At 47.0% G+C, this 21,178-nt stretch overlaps 1 protein-coding gene across 1 annotated transcript in view; it reads left to right on the top strand.

The window, feature by feature from the left end:
* The window catches only part of FAM81B (family with sequence similarity 81 member B), a 563,148-nt gene that overhangs the window by 111,903 nt on the left and 430,067 nt on the right, over positions 1-21,178 (top strand). Inside the window, exon 3 of the mRNA XM_078675398.1 lies at positions 7,964-8,207. Coding sequence (XP_078531524.1) covers positions 7,964-8,207 — 244 coding nt within the window. The remainder of the gene's footprint in view (positions 1-7,963; positions 8,208-21,178) is intronic.

Here is a 21,178-nt window from a genome sequence, read left to right on the forward strand (position 1 = left end):
ATGGAACTCCGCTCCACTCTGCGACTCTCTTCCACCCTCCCCTAATTAAAATAATAACAAGTTAATTTAAAAGAAATGAAAAGACACTTACCTCCATTGTGGCGTCCCCGGGCTGCTCTCCTCCTCGTCGTGTACATCTTTTACGAACTCCACATGCGCGTACGCATGCACATTTCTTTGGGAGAAATGCGCATGTGCCCGCATACACAGTTCATACAAGATGTACGGTGACAAGAAGGAGGGCAGCCGGGGACGCCGCAATTCAGGTAAGTGACTTATTTCTTTTAAATTAACTTGTTACTATTATTTTATTGGGGGGTGGAGGCGGGGGCTAATGTACCGGGGTTGGGACTGACTAACTCTGCTCCGCTGTGGAGTTGGAGTTTTTTTCCCTACTCCGCGTTCTCAACGGCGCACGGAGTAGTGAAATCTCTGCACACTCTGCTGGCGGACCAGAGTTCTCCGCCCGTGCTTAACAATGACCTTCCTCATATCATTAGGCCATGAGACTGCAGCCGTTAGGTTTCAATAATATCACCAAATAACACCATGAACATCTAGGGTGCAGCTTCTCTGCACTCCTACACCACTGTATACGGTACCACCATATGAGCACCCTGGCACCAGAACTCCGGTATGCCCTTTATCAGAGTTATGGTCATTTTGTAGACTCAGCAGGATGGGGCCCTCCGTCAAGAGTTTACCCCTCCTGAGACGACCACAGTGAACAGATGTCCCAAAACCACCAGGGGCTCTTTCCCAGGCCCCTCCGAGCAAGCGATGGAGAGAACAGCAAGTATATTGGCCAAATGCAGTGGAGACCTCACCCGGTACTCCCCAACCCGTGATCCAGGGAACGAGTCAGCTGCCCTCGTTTGAAGGGTGCAGCTGTAAAACAGGCCCCAACTCTGTCAGGTGACTGGCCAGGGCGGGCACACTCGTACAGATTTCACAAGAGGAACTGAACTTAGAGCAGCTACCCGTTTCCACGTGGTGCAGCTGTGAATTCCCCGATACCCTCAGCGACGTATCTAGAGTTGCCCGAGTTGGGAACCTCGAGCCGCGGTCATTCCTGGAGTGCGGGACAGACATGTTCCTCTTTCCAGAATGCTGCGCTGGGAGGGGACACTGTCCCGGGCGCAGGCAAATTTGTTCTGCCTCATCCGGAAGTGAACACGGCGGTTGGTGCTGTATGCCACACTGAGGTCCCTCGGGCTGGAGCTTCATCGCCAGTGCCCCCTGCCTTCCTCGCTTAGCGATTTCAGTTGCCATGGCACCGGGCCACAGCTCTGGCAAAGCTTCCCGGCAGGCAGGGTCCCATGGAGGGGGTACCTGCCATGCGGCAAGTGTTTCTTGTTGTTTTCCCAATCTTCCCCCATCCTGGAGAGGCCTTTTAATGTTATGTTATATTTGTTATGTTATATTTATTTTTGTATAGCGCACGGCTACTCAAAAAGAGTGTCCCGGCGCTTTGAGTAAGGGGAACTACCATGCGATAACACAACACAGTTAAAAGAAAACAGCAATAAAAAAGGCAGACAGAATTTATGCAGCCTACTGGCTGAACAACCAGGTTTTAAGACCTTTTCTAAAAGCAAGGAGGCTAGTGGCTCCCCGAAGTGTAAGTGGCAGAGAGTTCCACAACTGTGGTGCCAAAAGTGTAAAGGAACGACCTCCCAGACGAGCTTTCTTCACTCGCGGGACCACCGCCAAGAGCAGGTATTCCGACCTCAAAGAACGAACTGGGTGGTAGAAAGTGAGCCTCTTTTGGAGGTACTTTGCTCCCACCGCATGGAGAGCCTTGTACGCCAAGGTCAGAGCCTTGAAGGCGATCCGTTTGCGGATTGGGAGCGAGTGCAGCGTCTGCAACAGACCCGCTGCACTGGCACGTCTGTTCAAGCCAAAGATAGCTCTAGCAGCCGCATTCTGCACCACTTGAAGCCGCTGTAGCAGATACTCTGGCAGGCCTAGGTACAGAACGTTGGAATAATCCAACCTAGAACCGATCAGGGCCTGCACAGTCAGCTTCCTATGCTCTTCGGATAAAAGGGGAAGAAACCTCCGCAGCATCTTAAGGAGGCCAAAGCACATACCCGAGACCCCAAGGATCTGGGACTTCAACGTTAGCCCCTTATCCATCTTGACCCCCAAGTTTTTCGCCATTTGGGATGAACAAGACGGAGGGAACATACTAATGGGCCACCAAGCCTGCCAATCTGGCTCCGTTATGCACCCAAAGAAGAGTACCTCGGATTTATCGGAATTGCACTTGAGGCTGTTTAGTTGAAACCATTGAAAAACAGCCCCAAGGCAATCCCGGATACTCTCCCCATCAAAGTCTCCTCCTCTCTTACACGAGAAGAGGAGCTGGGTGTCGTCCGCATAGGATACGATCTGGGCCCCAAACGACTCCACCAGCGCCGCCAAAGGGGTCATAAAGATGTTGAAAAGGGTCGGGCTCAGAATAGAGCCCTGAGGAACCCCGACTCCCAATGGCGGCATCACGGCGGAATCTGGCGAGGCCCAGACCGTTTGCCGGCGGCCCGCTAGAAAGGAGGAAAACCAGCTGAGCACCGTCCCCCGCAGTCCTATCTCATAGAGTCTTGCAAGAAGGCCGTCATGGGGGACGGTGTTGAAAGCCGCCGACAAATCCAGCAGCACCAGCATGGCTTTGCCCCCCGTGTCCAGAACCCCTTTAATGGTTTCTGACACCTCGAGGAGCGCGGTCTCGGTGCTGAGATTTGGACGGAAGCCAGACTGGGTGGCGTGCAGAATCTCGTTTGTCTCTAGAAAATTGGAAAGCACCGATTGAACGTGCTTTTCCACAACTTTCGTGAGAGCCGGCAACAGAGAGATAGGCCTATAGTTGACTGGGGCCTTAGGGTCCAGACCAGGCTTCTTTAGCAGCGGGATGACCATTGCCTGCTTCCAAGCCTGCGGAACCACTCCCTGGCTCAGCGAGAGATTCAATAACGGGTTCGCCAGCGGGTTAATTACCTCCGCCATTTTTGCCAGAAATTTAGCGGGGCACGGGTCCAGCGGCGAGCCCGATTTAAGCTTGCCCATAAGTATTAAAGAAGCAGGGGCAGAGATGGGTGGAAACACGCCCAGCGTCGAAGCTGACGAGGTCAGAGGAGACAGGTTAGCCTCACGGTTAATCAATCCTACTGGAGCAGCCGCAGGGAAGGAGTCCTGTATGAGTTGGATCTTACTAGTAAAGAAATTAGCCAGATCCAGAGCCCAGGAGTCAACTGGCCTCTCATCCGAGATATTAGAGCGTGGGGATGTAAATTCTCTCACAATGGAGAAAATCTCCTTACAGGAATTGGAGGCTGCCTCTATCCTCCCTGCCAAGTAGGCTTTTTTCCCCAAACGGATGTTGCGGTGATAGGCCTTAACCGCTGCCTTGTAAATCAGCTTAGCCCCTGTGTCGTATTGTGCCCTCCAGGCTCTTTCGGCCCCCTTACACTGCTGCCGCGTAGCGGACAGTGCTGCGGTGAACCAAGGAGCGGAGACCCGTTTTGGTGTCAAGCGGGGGGACAATTCCGGGGCAAGATCATTTAGCCTGTCTGCCAGCCACACATGCAAGGAATCCAGATCCCTCTCTAAGTCGCCTGAGAGAGGGCAGGGGTGAACCAAGGCCGCCTGGGCAAGCATCGCAGGGGTCACTAGGTGGTAGGCCCTATGGACTCGACCCTGCTGCTGCGAAAAGGCAACAGCCGCTCTAGCTGTGCCTTTGATAGAAAATTTTGCAAGCAAATGGTCTGACCACAGTACCGGGATGATCTCTATCCCCTCAAGCGGGGATGACGAGAAAACCTGGTCAAGGGTATGCCCCTTGTCGTGTGTCGGCCCCTGCAAGTAGGGGATCAGACCCAGCGGGGCCATAGCCTCTGAAAGCTTGATAGCGGCAGGGTTCGACGGATCATCCTGCCGGAAGTTGAAATCCCCAGCCACAATGCAGTGTTCCGCTTTCAGGGCCAGTCCCAACAGCACGGAGTCAAGATCTTCAAAAAACGTGCCAGGTGGACCAGGCGGTCTATAGACCAGTAATCCCTTGGCTGATTGGTGCGGTGCCAGGGTGATAGAGAAGGCAAGGCTCTCTGAGCCGCGGATGTCATCCACTGGCAAGATAGCACAAGGCGTGCCCTTCCTCACTACCAGAGCCACTCCCCCACCCCTTCCTTTGGCTCTATCCTTCCTGAAGATGTTATAGTCAGGCGGGATTGCCATGGCAACATCTGGATTGGAGAATTCGCCCCACCACGTCTCAGTAAGCATGAGACAAAGTGGCTTTAGCGTATCCAGAAGCTCGTAAATATCCTGTGCATGCCTACTCGCCGACCGCGTGTTTAATAGCATACATAGATATCCCACACTAGCGACGTCATTATGAGGAGGCGATAACAAAGCGCGGGAGGGGCGCCAGCCACAAGCAGGGCAGATAGACTTACCGCGGTGGCGACCAGGGAAAACCGTACAACAGCCACTGGCTGGATTACGGAAAGCGCGAAGCTCCCCAGAAGTATAACACAGCACAGCAGACCCTGTATCACACATACCTGGTAACAAAGCCCCCTCGCCGCTCCGGCAGCCTCCGGGCCGCTGACGGGCGCAGACGGGCAGGACTCTGGCTTGACTCAGGCGAGAGTCAGGCGTCCCCGCTGCGCGTCACCGCTGCGCGAGCAAAGCGAGCATTAAGTAGGGCCTCACCTGCGCAGCGGAGCACTAGAACGCTCAGGCGGATGTCCCACTAAGGAGCCGCAGCCCCAATATGGCGGCCAGGCGCCGAAAGCGGCAAGAAAAGGTGATTAACTCCGCTCTACAAGCGGATGGGGGACACAATTACGGTGCAAGTCAAAGGGCACTGAAATAATAATAAAAACAGGGCAAATAGCTAATATTGCCGAAATTACATAAAAACGATGTTTGTTTAAAAACTAGACAGCACAATACACCCAGTAAAGCGCCAGCAGCAGCGCGCTATCTAAATCAGGTAAAACCCTTCCCAAGCCTAATGAAAAATGAAAGCATCAGCTGTTTTCCAAGAGAGGCACTCAAACTACTCAGCAAAGCATGAGGAAGTTCAAATAGACACCAGGAAATTCTCTTTTGATGTAGAATCCGGCGCTCCACACATGCTTTGCAAAGTGCTGAAAGAACAGTCGATTCCTTTCTCCTGCTCCAAATAGGAGCAGCAACTGTAGGCTGTCCCACCCCATGCAGGTCAGGGGCAGCACTCCTCACACACTTCCCTGCCCTCTGGCAGGTTACTTTGAGATCCAACAAGGCTCTTTCCATGATGTCTTTGATTTCCCTGAGACTTCCAACAGAAGGCAAGCACACACAATCCCTTGGGGATTCTTCACAAGCTGGATACCACAGCAGGGCAAAAAGAGTCAGTCCTTTTCCTCCACCACAGACAGAAGCAGCCACTGCAGCCAACCCACACCTCACACAAAAAAGGCAATGCTCATCACACAGTACATCCACTCTTCTTCTTGACAGGGTCCTCTTGTTTCTTTAAGTAATCCCAAGTCTTGGGGTTCTAGGTCCAATACTTATACCTTGTTTTGTCAAAGTTCTCTTTGTGGCAAGGGTCTCTGAACTCAGTCCAAACCAGTCCTGTCCTCCTTGGTACAGCGTGACCACAGGGGGTGGAGACAGCATTGTGCAAAGGAGACACAGCCTATTCGGGTGCAAGTGAAACTCCTTCCCCCACTCTAAATGCGGACCAGATCTATTCAGCCCAGAGATGAGTCACCCAGGCAAGGCAGGGGACACCTCAACCCCCTCTGAGGACTGTCTAGAGTGAGTGCACATCCCCAGCTCCTGTTACTCCAAAACCAGATGGTGAATGCACAACCAGTCAGAGGCACACAGAATGGCCAAGTAAGAAAATGTCCACTTTCCAAAAGTGGCATTTTCAAACACACAATTTAAAAACCACCGTTACCAAATGCTGCATTAATACATTCTGAGTTCAGAGAGCCTAAACTCTATTTTTCTATTTTGTCCCTATTGAAAGTTACACATATAAAATGTTACAGTGCAGCCCCAATGATAGCCTTTCAACAGTGAAAACAAAATATACTGTATTTTACTATTAGGACATGTAACACACACCAGTACATGTCTTAACTTTTACATACACTACACCCTACCCAGGGGGGAACCTTGGGCCTACGTTAGGGGTACCTTACATGTAAGAAAATGGAAGGCTTGGGCCTGGCAAGTGGGTGCACTTGTCAGGACAATATGGCATTTTACAACTGGCACGCAGACACTGTAGTAGCAGGTCTGAGATACATTTACTGGGCTACCCATGTGGGTGGCACGATCAGTGCTGCAAGCCCACTACCAGCATTTGATTTACAGGCCCTGACACACACTGTGCACTTTACTAGGGGCTTATCAGTAAATGAAATATGCCAATCATGGATAACCAATCATATCACAATTTATGCAGAGAGCATATGCACTTTAGCACTGATCAGCACTGGTAAAGTACACAGAATCCCATAGCCAATATAAACAGGGTCAGAAAAGTAGGAGGCAAAAGGCAAAACGTTTGGGGATAAACCTGCAAAAAGGGTCAGTTCTAACACTGAGAGTTTAAACCCCTGTTGCTGACTGGCACCTTTTCTGAATCACTGGCTGTGCAAACCCTGTAAGCAGAGCGTTGAAAGGCCTGCTGCCAGCAGGTGCCTTATCTCAGTCACTGGCTGTGCAAACTCTGTAAACGAAGAGTAGAAATGGCTGCTGCTTGGATGCGCCTTATCTGAGTCACTTCCTGTAATTAAATATGAAAACTGTCATTTCCCTGAGATGTCATTTCTATGAGTGTTATTTAACATCTAATGCTTTTCAGAGTTGGGCAGGTCTGTTGCTCATTTTCCTAGAATTTCTGGTATATTTAACTTTCATTATATGCATTTATAATTTTGTATATATAACCTAAACTGCTTGGACAGAAAAGATGGTGAGCAAAAAAACACAGTATTTTCATCTTAGACATAGCTCTACACGTCATGGCCTAAAACACTCCGGCTATGGTTCGACAGTCTGGTTTTTCACTTTAGCCTTGCACTTCCGCTGTCTGCATCCCCACAGTAGAATTGCAGCACTTAACCCACTACCCCAGACCACAATGTCTTGCTTATACATTTTACAGTTATGATTGCTGAGACGTGTCTGTTTTAGAAGGCCCACACCACTTAACAGAGCAAAGAACCCTTCCTCATACCCAGGGCACCATTAAACCCATTTCTCGCCATTAGTAAAACACTCTTTAATGTGCCCGGATGAAAATGGAGCAGAAAAAGCTCAAAGCATTGCTGTGCTGTTCCAAGCAATAAGTACTGTGTTATGCCTGCATAGAACATCATGTGCCGCGTGAAGCTGCACTGGCCTCAATGAGCTAAGGAGAGCAACAGCTATGCAGTAAGGAAATGAGCATGCTATATATAATAACACCACTGACATGCTGTTAATAAATAAAGCTCTCCAAACCTTACTTCTGCCATGCCTGGGAGCTGTAAGCTACAGGTTTCTATATTATCTAATTTAATGGTATCCAATTCACTGACCTCAGAAGTTTGGAAGGCTCAGTTGGGCTCGAAAGTTTTTAACCCTTGCCTTGCAGATAACTGTGTAGGGAGGCTACGAACATTTACCACCTGAACTATCTTGTGGGCACATATCTCACTACTGGGAATGCATTTTACCTGAAGCTTAGGCGTGGTGAGCCAGGATCCACTTGCCGCCCTAGGGTAAGAAGGTGTGATTTGTTTTATTAAAAGACCGATTATAGCAACAGCATCAATTGTTAGATCACATGGACATGTAATACTTAATTCTGTTTTATAATGTCTTTTTCTAAGAGTTTATTGCGTATGCCACTGTACTCTGTACTGAATATGCTACATGCGGTCCAAATTACCTAATACTGCTGTCTTGACAGGGAGCAGCCTTTCTTGCCTGCTATTCCCGGGGTGCAAGCTCATTTGTTGGAAGACCGGGTATCCAATCAGGAGAGGACTACGGCCATTCTTTTGGACCAGGCGTTCCGGCTCAAGGATGAACTAGTTTCGAGCCTGCGCGGAAGCCGGGGCTCGTACCAGGGAGAAGTGGTGGCGCATCGGCTGCTGGAGAGCCATATACACACCATAACCAATATCGTCAAACAGCTCAGCAGAGACATAGAGGTAACACAGCAATTATGCACATTTCCAGTACTGCCAGAGAAATGCGGCTCCATTTCTAGATCTCAATCTTTTCAGCTTCGCGCTATATTCATTTGCATATGGTTCTGATTAGCCAATAGAAGAGGTATTTGTCTTGCTATGAGTAAAAATAAGAAGCTGGCTGCTTTTCTTTCTTCCAGTGATGCCACTTTCTCCTGGTGTATTCTTATTGTGGCCAAGGCAGACCAAGCAAAACTATCAGCAATTAATGCCTCACCTCTTCTCTTCTCAGTTTGGGAAATCTATGCCATTGTAATGCATGGACACTTTTTACACAGGTCAATAAATTAGTGAACACATGTCCAAACTGATCAATTCAGCCTTCTTTCAACTGCATCTGCTTAGGAACTCACCCCCAGAAGCATCAAGCATCCATTTTGCGATTCCTTATTAGCGAAAAATAAGGAATCGCTAATAAGGAATAGCAAAATGGTATGCAAGAAGAAATCACTTTAAAAATAGCGATTTCTTAAAATTCTTTAATTCGCAAATTGCGAGTCGCAATTAAGGAATACCTCCCCATTCATTCCTATGGGCCTAGAGGCCCATAGGAATCAATGGGAAGAATTTTCAATTTGCGAATCGCAATTAGCGAATCGCAAAATGAGATTGCGATTTCAAGGGTGCAGGGGTGTCCAAAGGACACCCTGTTGCACCCCTGAAATTGATCTGTGCACATATGTTGTGCACACACATGCCCTCAGGGCATGTGTGTGCGCAACATGAAACTTTGAAAAATGTACTTTAGTGCATTTTTTCAAAGTTTTTGCAAATTACCATGAAGTTGTACCTCTTGGTAATTTGCGAGCCCTATTAGCGAAATCGCTATATTTTAAACTTTAATGCATTGCATTTAAGGAATCTCAATTTGAGATTCCTTAAATGCAAGTAATCGCAATTTAGGGAATTCTCAATTTGCGATTTTTAAATTTGGGATGATGCATCCCACATGCAAAAATACCGGTCGCAAAGGGGCAGATTCTGAGAATCTGCCCCTTTGCGAGCGGTTTTTAGCTTCATGCATCTGGGCCTCAGTCCCTCGATCCCCCAGCAGCTTCAGACCAGCACTGCAAGCTTTGGTATTCACTAGTATGTACAAAGGTTATGACCAGATCCACCATTGCACCTTTCAGAGCCGTCCTACTTGTAGCCATGTTGTACCAACCCATCACAGTGGAAACATTGACCTGCAGATTCATCAAGACCATGGATTTCCAGAATATTGGTACAGCAGAGCTATTTTACACTTAGTTTAATGCGATTTCATGAGTCAATTCTATGGTCTCAATATATTTGTAGGTCGATCTTTTATGGTCCGTCGTGTGACATACAGCCCATACAGCTGCCACATTTAGTCACAGGCACAAAAATCACACTCTATCACCCCCATCTTAAAATCGTAAAATGTATTCACTGGCCGCAGCTGAAGGCAAGCATGTACTTCAGAATAGCCTTCATAATACAGAAAACTCTCCATTCAGGCACTCCACCCAACCTAAAAGAAAACGTTATGGTACAGAAGGTGCAAGGAACACAAGACGCAAAACTGATCTACTTTTGGAAATCTACAAAACTAAACTGTAAAACCGTCTCGCTTCTAAATGATGGAATCTTATGCCAGAGCACATTAGACTAAATTCGTGTCTTTTCTCATTCAGAAAAGGCCTGAGGACTCGCCTTTTAATGCCCGGCTCACAGGCTGTTTATTTTCATACATTTTGTACTTCTGATAATGCATCTTTCTCTAGAACTATTCACTTAGCTCTTTGCCTATGTGGCTAGCTTTGCTGTATAACATATAACAAAATAAACAAACAGTCGGCAGAATCTAGGTATTGAGATTAATGAAGCAAATCTAATGTTTTTGTTAAGGCACAGTGTTTGTTCTCGCACCGAAATGCCGCATTCTGATATAAAATATTTCCAGGTCAAGATTAGTACATATCATTTATTCCTCTGAACATCTGCAGTCTGTGGCTACCTATTGCTGTTATTCCCATAAAACTTGGTCCTATTTGCTCGTTGACATTTCTAACCATTCACCATGTCTTCTGATTGCCTTCCTATTCTTGATAACTGCTTCACTGCCTTTGGCAATTGCCTGTTTTTCTCGTTGAGCTTGTTTTAAATGTTATTGCTCAATTCTCACCATGATTCCAGTTTGTAAGTTAGTTTCTGCAATCTTATTGTTGTCTCATCCCCATTATAAAGGCAATTCTCACTTTAAGTGATGAATATCAATTCCATCATAAGTATAATTTCCCTTCACCTCTTTATATTGTCCCTGTTGTATTTTGACTGTCCTTATATTTATTTCAATATTTTGACTGTCCTTGTATTTATTTTAATTGCCCAGTAAGGCAGTTTCCAAACGACTTAGCTGAGAAACGTATGTTGTTAAATTTGCCATCATTGCTTTTTGCTTGAAATTCAAATAGGTTGGTGTGACTTACAGTGAGTTGATGTGTGTCATCTGAAAGCATCTTGCACTATAAATGGTGAACTGAGATATGGGTCACATGTACATATTGAATGTCAGTCTTGACAGTTTGAAACAATGTCCTTGGAGACTGGTTAGAGGAGGCAGACCTGGAAGCAGAGGTCAGCCCGGGGCCAGGGTTCAATTCCCGGCTAGCCGGGGTCTTGAGTCCTAAAATGTCCTAAAATGTCCATGGACTTGACAATTCTCGCTCCGGTGCCTACTCGATTCACGGGTTCACACTCTGCGACTCTGGGCAATAGCTTGCTTAATCTCCACAACGGCCCCTCGCGGCGGGATGCCTGGCTTTCACCTTGCGGATACCCTGCCGGGCTTATCTCACAGGGGAATACCAGGACGGGTTCCCTAAGCAAGCGCTTAGAAACCGCTTGGTGATTTGCGCTATATAAATTCCTGTACATTTACATTTACATTTGTAAAGTGTGTATGCACAGCCTACTATCTCCAGTGCTCAGTTTTTCCCAGAGCGCTTACGCTTTTCCACACACCAAGAGAAAAACGTGAAAGCCTATGAGGGCGGAAGCAAGGGACTCTCACCAACAACACTCGCTATAGGTTTCTTGGAGGTGTGGGCTTCGCTGTTGGAACTTGTGAATTTGGACCATGTGGGTCCAATTCCACATGCTCTACCTGACTATGGGGTACAGGGTTGGTCAGTAGGCTTCTGAGCCTAGAAGCAGGCAACTTTTGTCAACTCCACCTGCCCCATGTTTATCAAGGGGTAGGCTTGCTTAGAAAGTCTACGACTGGGGTAGTAGCTCTTGTTTCATGCAGGCCCGGACTGGCCGTTGCAGGCACCGGGCAATCCCCCGGTCGGCTGCGAGGGTGGGGGCCGGTTTTATGCCCCAGGGGGCCGGTTTTGTTACAGGGTAGTTTTTTGCAGCATAGCTGCAAAAAAGGCACTGTAACAAAATCGGCCGAAAACCGGCCCTAGCAAAGAGAGCGGTCGCACCCCCCCCCCCAGGGGTAGGGGGGGGCCGGCCGAGCACTTTGCCAGGGCCGGTTTCGGTTCCCAGTCCGGCCCTGGTTTCATGGGTGGGAGCCTGCTGTTGGGGCATGTGATGAAGGGTACAAGCTTCATATACCAAAGACACGTGATCCATCTGCCTAGGGAATTAGGATGGCTCGGCAGCATGTGAAGCAATGGACAGGTGGCTGTTCCCAATGCCACCTGCTCTGTTTGATTTAGGTCTGAGGCCAATCAGCGAATGGCATGGGAGGCCGGGACCTGGTGCTCTTGCCAATGCTGCCTCTTCTGATCATGACCAGTGTTAGATTTGGGGATCTCTAGTCGGCAGAGGTAGGTACCTTTGACCAAATAGGGACCCTTGCGTCTAGTCAGGGAAAGGGGGTACACTCCTAAAATAACCCCTGCTAACCCCCTTGGTAGCTTGGCACGAGCAGGCAGGCTTATCTCAGAGGGAGTGTGTAAAGCATTTGTGAACACATACAGTAACCCAGTGACAACACTACAGCTGGACACCACAGAGGTTGTAGTATAAAAATAAGTATTTATATATAAACTTAACACAAGACCACAAACGACAAAAATCCACAATACTGTACTTTAAAAATGGTAGAAATAGCTTAGTTCTCTTTAGATGTAAAATGCGACACTTTGAGTTCAATGTACCTTTGGATGCGTAGCATTATACAACTAAAGTGTTGCAGGGAAGGTGATGTGTCGGTTCCTTGCACGCAAGAACGGTGATGCGTTGGGTCCCCACTGTTGCATAGGGGATGCGTCGGGTCTTCTCCGCGTGGGGAGGTGATGCATCGGTTTCTTACTGCACTTCTGTGGCGATGCGACCAGCAGCGCTGTGATGCAGCGCCGTGATGCGTTGAAGATCCGGTGCAATGAAACAAAATGCCGTCTTTTTCTTGATGCAACACGATGTTTACACGCTGAACGGCCGTGCAGTGACTCAACGATTCTTCAGAGCTGCGACAAGCCCTGCGACACTCTTTTCCGGTGATGCGACGGCATCTGCTGCGACAGCGACACTCTTCTCCGGAGAGGCGAGTGGCTTAGGGTGATGCCATGGCGGCAGTGGCGGCACGCTTCTCTGGTGATGCGACGGCGTCTGCTGTGACAGCGACACTCTTCTCTGGTGACGCAATGACAACGGCTGCCGCTGCGACACGCTTCTTCATCTTGAGTCGCGCTTCCAGCTCCCAGCAACACGCAATCTCTCTGAAGGTCCAGCTCAACAACAGGCACTTCAATTCCCAGCAAGGGAAGGCAGGGGAGCTGGTTGGTGAAGTCTGTTGTCCCTGAGACTTCAGCAGGAGGCAAGCTCTATCTCAAGCCCTTGGACATCTTTTACAAGTTGATTTGAAAGTAGCACAAAGTCCTTTCTCCTTTCTTTGACAGTCAGGTAACCACTACAGGCCAATCCCCCAAACAGCACTCAGCTTAGGGATAGTCTCCTCCTCAGTTTCTCTGGTTCTCTTCTCTTCAGCAAAGGTTCTTCTTGTTTCTCAAAAGTGATCTAAAGTTCTTGGGTCTGGGTCCCAATATTTATACTAGCAAATACAGTACCCAGTCCAAACCAGTTCTGTGCAGTCCTGGAGCACTTTGTTGACAAGACTCCCTCTTTCCTTTGACAGTGTGGGCCAGGGACATCAGATGCACCACAGGAGGTGGAGCCAGCATTGTGGAAGGCAGGCACAGCCCTATTACGGTCCCAGGTGCACTACTCCCACCCATCTACATGCAGATAGCTCTATTCAGCTCTGTGCTGACTCACCCTGTCTCCTGGAATCCCTCAGCACCTGTCACTCAAAATCCAGACAAGGAAATCACAACCTAGCAGAGGCAGGCTTGGACAGTTAGGCAAGAAAATACCTACTTTCTAAAAAATTTATTTTCAAACACAGAATGTTAAAAAACCACCTTCACTAAAATATGTATGTTATCAATCTGAGTTCAGGCATACTAACCTCAAATTTCTACCTGGTTCCCTGAGTCAGTTAGGATTATAAGATGTTATAATCAAACTGCCCATTTTGGCCTCTGGGGAACAGGTAGCCTCGCAATAGTGAAAAACGAAAATGGCTGTAATTCACTATCACAACATGACACACACATCAGGGTAGGATGTATGTCACTACAACGCATGCTTTTACAATGCATGCCATTACGACGTAGGTTTTACAACGCAAGTCATTACAACGACTTGCGTTGGGGGGCGCTGCATAGTGAATAGTTTAATTTACTATTCCAACTCCAGTCCCCGTGGATAGTAGGGAAGGTGTTGGATAGTAAATAAACTATTCCCTATCCTAGAGCGCCCTGCAGCGCAATTCGTTGTAATGACTTGCGTTGTAAAAGTTGCGTCGTAATGGTAGTGCGTTGTAAAAGTTGCGTTGTAAAGGATGTTTCCCTCAGGGTATGTCCTACCTTTAACACACAATGCACCCTGCCCTTGGGCCTACCATAGGGGTGCCTAATATGCAGGAAAGGGAAGGTTTAGGGACTGGCAAGTGGTTGCACTTGCCCAGTCAACATAGCAGTTCAGACTGCACACAGGCTCTGCAATGGCAGGCCTGAGACACACTTTACAAGCTGCTTCTGTGGGTGGAACAACCAGTGCTGCAAGCTCACGAGCAGCATTTGATTTACAAGGCCCGGGCACACATGGTGCACTGTACTAGGGTCTGACAAGTAAATCAAATGAACCAATCATGGAGTCACTAATCCAATACAACAATTTATAATAGGGAGAGCATATGCACTTTAGCACTGATCAGCAGTGGTAAAGTGCCCAGAGTCACAAAACCAACAAAAACAGGTCAGACAAAATACAGAAGGAAGGCAAAAAGTTCAGGGATGATCTTGCAAAAAGGGCCAAATCCAACAACCAGCTTTTAGAAAGCAACATACAATGGCAAAGTCAGCAGATTTGCATTAATGTTTGACCACAGGCAAATACACCTACCCTTATATTTTGTTTGAATTATTTTGAAGGAAGATGTATTCTTTTTAGAGTATTTTGTAATGACTGTGTGAGAGAACCCTTTTGCATTTTCTGGTTGTATGCTGCTCAAAATTTGAGGATTACAATTTGTAGGAATTAAGGTTGCAACTTCACAAAAATACCCCCCACCACCACCACCACCACCAGTTTGTAACAATACAAACCTGTCATGTATATCCCCAAGTAATGCATTTTAGAACATTGTGGAGAGTACATTTGGCAAATATATTCTCAGCAGTCCCACCAAAATGTGCACCTGGGATTTTAAGCAATCATAAAGCAAGTTGCAGTCCGCCTATTTTTTGACTGCAGTTGATTCTAACCTTGGAATATAGAAAGAGAATGTGGTTGCTCCTTGGTGGGGACAAGAGAATAATTCCATAATTAATTGGTGGTATTAAAAGATTGAGGGCCAGATGTAGGTCACCAAATACCCGTCGGTAACGGCCGAATTTGGCCGTTACCGACCGGTATTTGGTGATTGAGATGTAGGGGCCATTATTTTACAGAATCGAATCGGTAAATTTACCGATTCCGTAAAATACCGAATAGGTAATTTTACCGATTCAGTAAATCCATATGTAGGTGACACTCCTAAGAGTGCCACAGGCCCTTAAGAGTCTGTATTTTACCACCCAATCCTATTGGGTGGTAAAATACCAAATTCAGGTGTGCATGCACATCTGTGCATGCACACCTGTGCAATGTGACACACAGACATGCCCTTAGGGCATGTATGTGTGCCACATGTCACACAAGCCTGTACTTGGGGTGCTAGAGGGTGTCAAAGTGACACCCCCTGCACCCTTGCAGGATTCGGTATTTACCGATTCGGTAAATACCGAATCGGTATTGCCTATTGATTCCTATGGGCTTCAAGGCCCATAGGAATCAATGGGCAATACCGAATCGGTATTTACCGACGAATACCGAATGTTACCGATTCGGTAATTCAAAAACAAAAATTACCTACATCTCCCTCCTTCAAATTTACCGATTCATAAATACCGATTCGGTAAAATTCGGTATTTATGAGTCTGTAAATTGAAGTTACCTACATCTGGCCCTATATGTTTTAGCCACTTCACTGATTTATACTGTAATAGTTCGACATTGTTGTCTGATTATTAACCCCCCCCAATATGGTGGTAATAAAGTAGCTGTATAGCATTGCTCACGTAGACAGATGCTCAGAAAATCAAGAACCCACTATTACAAAGGAATACTCAGCATTTCATATCACTGTGATGACAGTGACTTCATGTCACTAACACTATTATTAAATAGACAATATCGATGGCAATCTTGTTCTATACCTTCACAAGCTCACCGAACATTAATACTGTGGTCTACAGCACGTTAACGTCCTCACACGTGAATGCATGTTTGTTCAAGAGATCCGAACCCTAGCAACTCCATGTTCTAAATATGGTTTATTGTTTCTATGTTTTTGCAATCAATCCAAAGGCTACTGCCTACAACTACAAATATTCTCTCTGCTGTATTTTTTAGATTTAACCTACCAGACAGTCCAAGCTGTCTGGCTGCAAAAGACCTATTGTGGTCTTACCATGAATTTACAGCGGGTTTGCACCACACCCATTGAATACCAGTGGTTGGCTTTATTACCACTCTCATTTGCTTAATTCTTACACAATGGCTTGTCTTCCCTTGTGTTTGATTTACCCCTGGAGCATGGCATCTTTACCATACTTTTGATTGGTTGTCTTGTATGCCTTCACTGCTCATTGGGTATGTCCATTTTTTTTTTGTTTTATATAGCGTGAACTTGACTCAAATTGGGTATCAGAGCGCTTTACATAGCACCAGTTGCATTACGTGAGGACACATTAATTTTTGTTAGGCACTGGACTGTTCCTATTTGAGCAGGGTCAAACTTGATTTTCATTTAGCTGGGTCCAACCTCAGGCGGCAATGTGGGCAATAGAACCCTGCAGTTGAATTTTGCTCCGGCGATTGCCATTAGTTGGAATATTTGCAAGCATTCCTCCCATCACCTTTTGTTTGTTTTATGTGACACCCACGTAGCATACATATTTCAAAGTAAAGGTACAAGAGAGGGATATATGAGGGGCCTTTTCTGTAAACCTTTTCTGACAGAGTTTTAGTTTGAGAGGAGCATAGGTAGAGCAGCAATGGCACGATTATGAGTTGCATTACATCTTGGAGATGGACAACACCTGTGGCATTAATGGGAATTATGCTGTTGTTGTGGGAAATACCATTTGAACTTGGTGACCAATATTATTTGTCCATTGTTTGCAATTTTGCTGGACAGCACAGTGTCTGGCACTGATGAGCACAGTCATGTTTATTAATTAATTGCCAATATTCTGTGGCACAAATAGATGTTATTCCATGTTATGAATGATACATTTTCTGCTGAAATTATGGCTATAACACAGGAAGCAATTCATGGGAATTTGTAGGTGTGGCGTTAGCCGAGACTGTTTGAATTTACTAAAATTGTATGTATAATATACTTATGGGAGTTTTTACACAGCCTTGTTCATCCATTGTTCTATTATTGTGTCATGCACATTTTTCTTCCACCAAGTACAACATATAGCATAGAAAAATATTTCAGGCTACTTTAGCCGTGTGTATACGTCACTGTGATTGAAGGCATTCTTCCCTTTGACACGGGGCACATCTACCCAGAAAGTATGTCCTTTCTGTGCCAGGCACTACTAGGCAATGCATGTTTTTGAGACCCAAACATATTTTTGCTTTTAAACAATATTTTTTTTAGTTTGGCAATGGCCCAGCAGCTTCCCAAACAAAAAAGCACAGCAAACAACGCCAGACTTATTGGCTTTGCCAATGCATGCTGTACAGAGTAATGCTGTTTTCTCAGATATTTATTTTGTTTTCGTTCAATGGTTCTTGTAGGGGTATTTAATTGATACTGCTACTATCTGTACTGGCACGGCATTTGTAGTGGACATCTTTTCAACCTAGGCACAATCCTGACTTCTGTGCGCCCAAAGTTTCTTCTGGACACACAATTCTCGGACACACTCACCAGTATTTCAGTTATTGAAGGTGAATGATCTGCTGAATACGGTGGCAAACCTGGAAATACTGAATAATTGAAATATCTATTTGTCAAAACGTTACCTGACTTTTATGTTTTAGGCAAACTACTTAGAAACAATGGGTTGTATAATAAACCAGTTTAAATCAATTATATAAGGAATTGCACATAGACAGACACCACCATAGGCTTGCAAGCTATTGATCCAGCAATGGGGATCCTCTGTGCTGGTCTCCAGTGGATCTGGAGCAAATAAGCATTTACTTAGGCTGTCACTATCACAGTTATAAGCACCTATATAAAATATTATTTAGGAGTTACAGTGGCTAAAGGTCCAATCATCAAATAAAATCACAAACTACCAGATGTGGATTGTCCTGTCTTTACATTGTGGAAATTGAAGACTCCCTTTCCTATTTACATATGGTGTGTGCAAGAGTTTACAAATATCACAACTTTCCTTGTGTGGCTTGTTTTCCTTATCTCAAAGACAATTCAAACTTCGTTCCGCAATAACTGAATAGCTTTAAGGGTAGGAAATGTGCTTGATGTCACAATTATCATTTTTATGTTACCACATGGAAAATATTTTCCCAGGTGATGTGTTACCTCACCCCAGGCACCTTCTAAACATGAGGGTGTTCTGTAACTTTCAGTATCACTTGTTTCTGGGTCACCAAGGTTTAAAAAGACAAAGAAAGGTAAGTAGCATAGTACATATTGGTGAATGTCCACAAAGTTATGATTCTGTGTGTGTTATCTTAATTCCATAGCAAGTTCAGAACTTTTAGTGCTGTATTACTCGGACGCACAGAAAGGTTTGTGGGATTGAGAACTAACATACAAAAGGTCTGTGGGTGAGACGGATCACCTAACGTGTGTATTTGTAAAGCGCACATTCACCCAGAAGGGTATCTTGGCGCTGAATAACAGATGTTTGTTGTTACCCAATGGTACTCATTTTATCGACCTCAGAAGTATGAAAGGCTGAGTAGACCCTCCAGGATTTGAACCTGTGACTATGAGATCAAACACAGACCCCTACAGTGGACGCATCAGTCCAATGAAACCACCGGACCTGGCCTTGGCGTGGTTTACATCAAAGCCTTCCTGTCCCTGATCAGGGCACGTTTACCGTGCATCGGTGAAGATCACTCACCTGTGGCAGCATTCAAATTGTAATGAATTTGTAATGCAAATACTTCCCCTACATCACATGGGCTAAAGAGTACATATCCCTGAGATTTTCCTCATGCGCAAAGGTAAATGAATTAAACATGAAAAGCAGTTTAGACTACGCAGCTGCACACAGAATGATGAGACCTGTCAATTGTTATTCCCAGCAGAGAAGGCAAAGAGCACAAACAAGACCTACCGCAAGCTGCCTACATTTTCATAAAATATTTATTTAACTATTCTTGAAAACTCACAGTGTATGAATGATTCAGAGGGAGGTCGAAACTCAGGAGGAGTCTAGCCCCGGTCAAACCTTAGTCCTGCATTGTTTATTTTAGTTCTTAGTTTCATTCTTTGAATTTAGAGTTTTCCTCGTAGGGATTTAAAGTTTGTGAAAGAGCCCGTTGCAACACCAACCTATTCTACAATGCTCAATTCGTGAAACTTAGTTGAGGTGGTGATCCCCTCATCGCTCCTGCCCTGAGAGGTCGCTCCCCTGTCTCCCTGCCGAGACGCGGTATCGTTGCACTGTGCTGCTCTGTGTGTTATTTTGTACTTTTAGCGCCTAGAATTGTACCGCGTTAACGCTACTTGGTTGCCGCTTGCTGGCTTGCTCCATTTCTGACCTGCAGCTTCATTAGGCGATATCCCCCGGCGCCCTGCTCTGCTCCCCCCTCCATTTTGTTTTTGTTGTTGTTGTTGGGCTCCGTGTGCCTTCCCTGAGCTCGCCCCGCCTCCCAGCCAAGCCGCCCTCCCACTAACTATTTACAGCGCTCCCGGACCTCGAAGCGCTGTGATCCCCTCATCGCTCCTGCCCTGAGAGGTCGCTCCCCTGTCTCCCTGCCGAGACGCGGTATCGTTGCTCTGTGCTGCTCTGTGTGTTATTTTGTACTTTTAGCGCCTAGAATTGTACCGCGTTAACGCGACTTGGTTGCCGCTTGCTGGCTTGCTCCATTTCTGACCTGCAGCTTCATTAGGCGATATCCCCCGGCGCCCTGCTCTGCTCCCCCCTCCATTTTGTTTTTGTTGTTGTTGTTGGGCTCCGTGTGCCTTCCCTGAGCTCGCCCCGCCTCCCAGCCGAGCCGCCCTCCCACTAACTATTTACAGCGCTCCCGGACCTCGAAGCGCTGTGATCCCCTCATCGCTCCTGCCCTGAGAGGTCGCTCCCCTGTCTCCCTGCCGAGACGCGGTATCGTTGCTCTGTGCTGCTCTGTGTGTTATTTTGTACTTTTAGCGCCTAGAATTGTACCGCGTTAACGCTACTTGGTTGCCGCTTGCTGGCTTGCTCCATTTCTGACCTGCAGCTTCATTAGGCGATATCCCCCGGCGCCCTGCTCTGCTCCCCCCTCCATTTTGTTTTTGTTGTTGTTGTTGGGCTCCGTGTGCCTTCCCTGAGCTCGCCCCGCCTCCCAGCCGAGCCGCCCTCGCCCCTCCCCCTTTCCACTACCCATATATGACCGTCGCACCTGTGCGCAGCGTCCACGCGCAGCGAACGCGCCTCATCCGCGCCGAAGGTGCGCCAAAGGTAAGCCCGTCTACGCCCGTCCGCGCCTGGACCTCGCCCAGCGCCAGTCTCCCTGGTCCTCGTAATGTCCACCCTTCCCGCATCACGTACGATGCCACGACCCTCCTAGCCCTCAACCCCGGCCGCTCCCCCAACTGCTTCCAAGCCGCTCCTGGATACACCCATGGACCCTTTTCCTGCTACTCCTGCAAGTTCGGCGACACCAAGAACAACTCCTCATCTACGAACACACAACAGATATCCGACCCCAACCACCTACAATGCATCCTGCTCAACACCCGCTCGGTCCACAGGCACGCTATTGACCTTTGGAATCTACTAGACACCATCTCTCCGGACGTCGCCTTCCTAACAGAAACATGGATGAACGCCTCATCAGCCCCAGACATCACCATCGCCATCCCCGAAGAATATAAGATCATCCGTAAGGACCGCACGGACCACACAGGAGGAGGCATCGCTATCGTCCATAAGAAATCCATTCGCATCTCAACCAGCTCAGACGTCAATCTCGCCAACTCTGAACACCTGCACTTCCAGATCCACATCGACCCCATGACCACACTCAGAGGCACCCTCCTCTACAGGCCACCAGGACCCCGCGCACAATTCAGTGAAGACATCACTGACTTCATCACTCCTCACGCGCTCCCCTCTGAAGAGTACATCCTTCTGGGAGACCTCAACTTTCAC

The sequence above is a fragment of the Lissotriton helveticus genome, chromosome 2_1 (assembly GCF_964261635.1).
Source record: "Lissotriton helveticus chromosome 2_1, aLisHel1.1, whole genome shotgun sequence".
Taxonomy (NCBI): domain Eukaryota; kingdom Metazoa; phylum Chordata; class Amphibia; order Caudata; family Salamandridae; genus Lissotriton; species Lissotriton helveticus.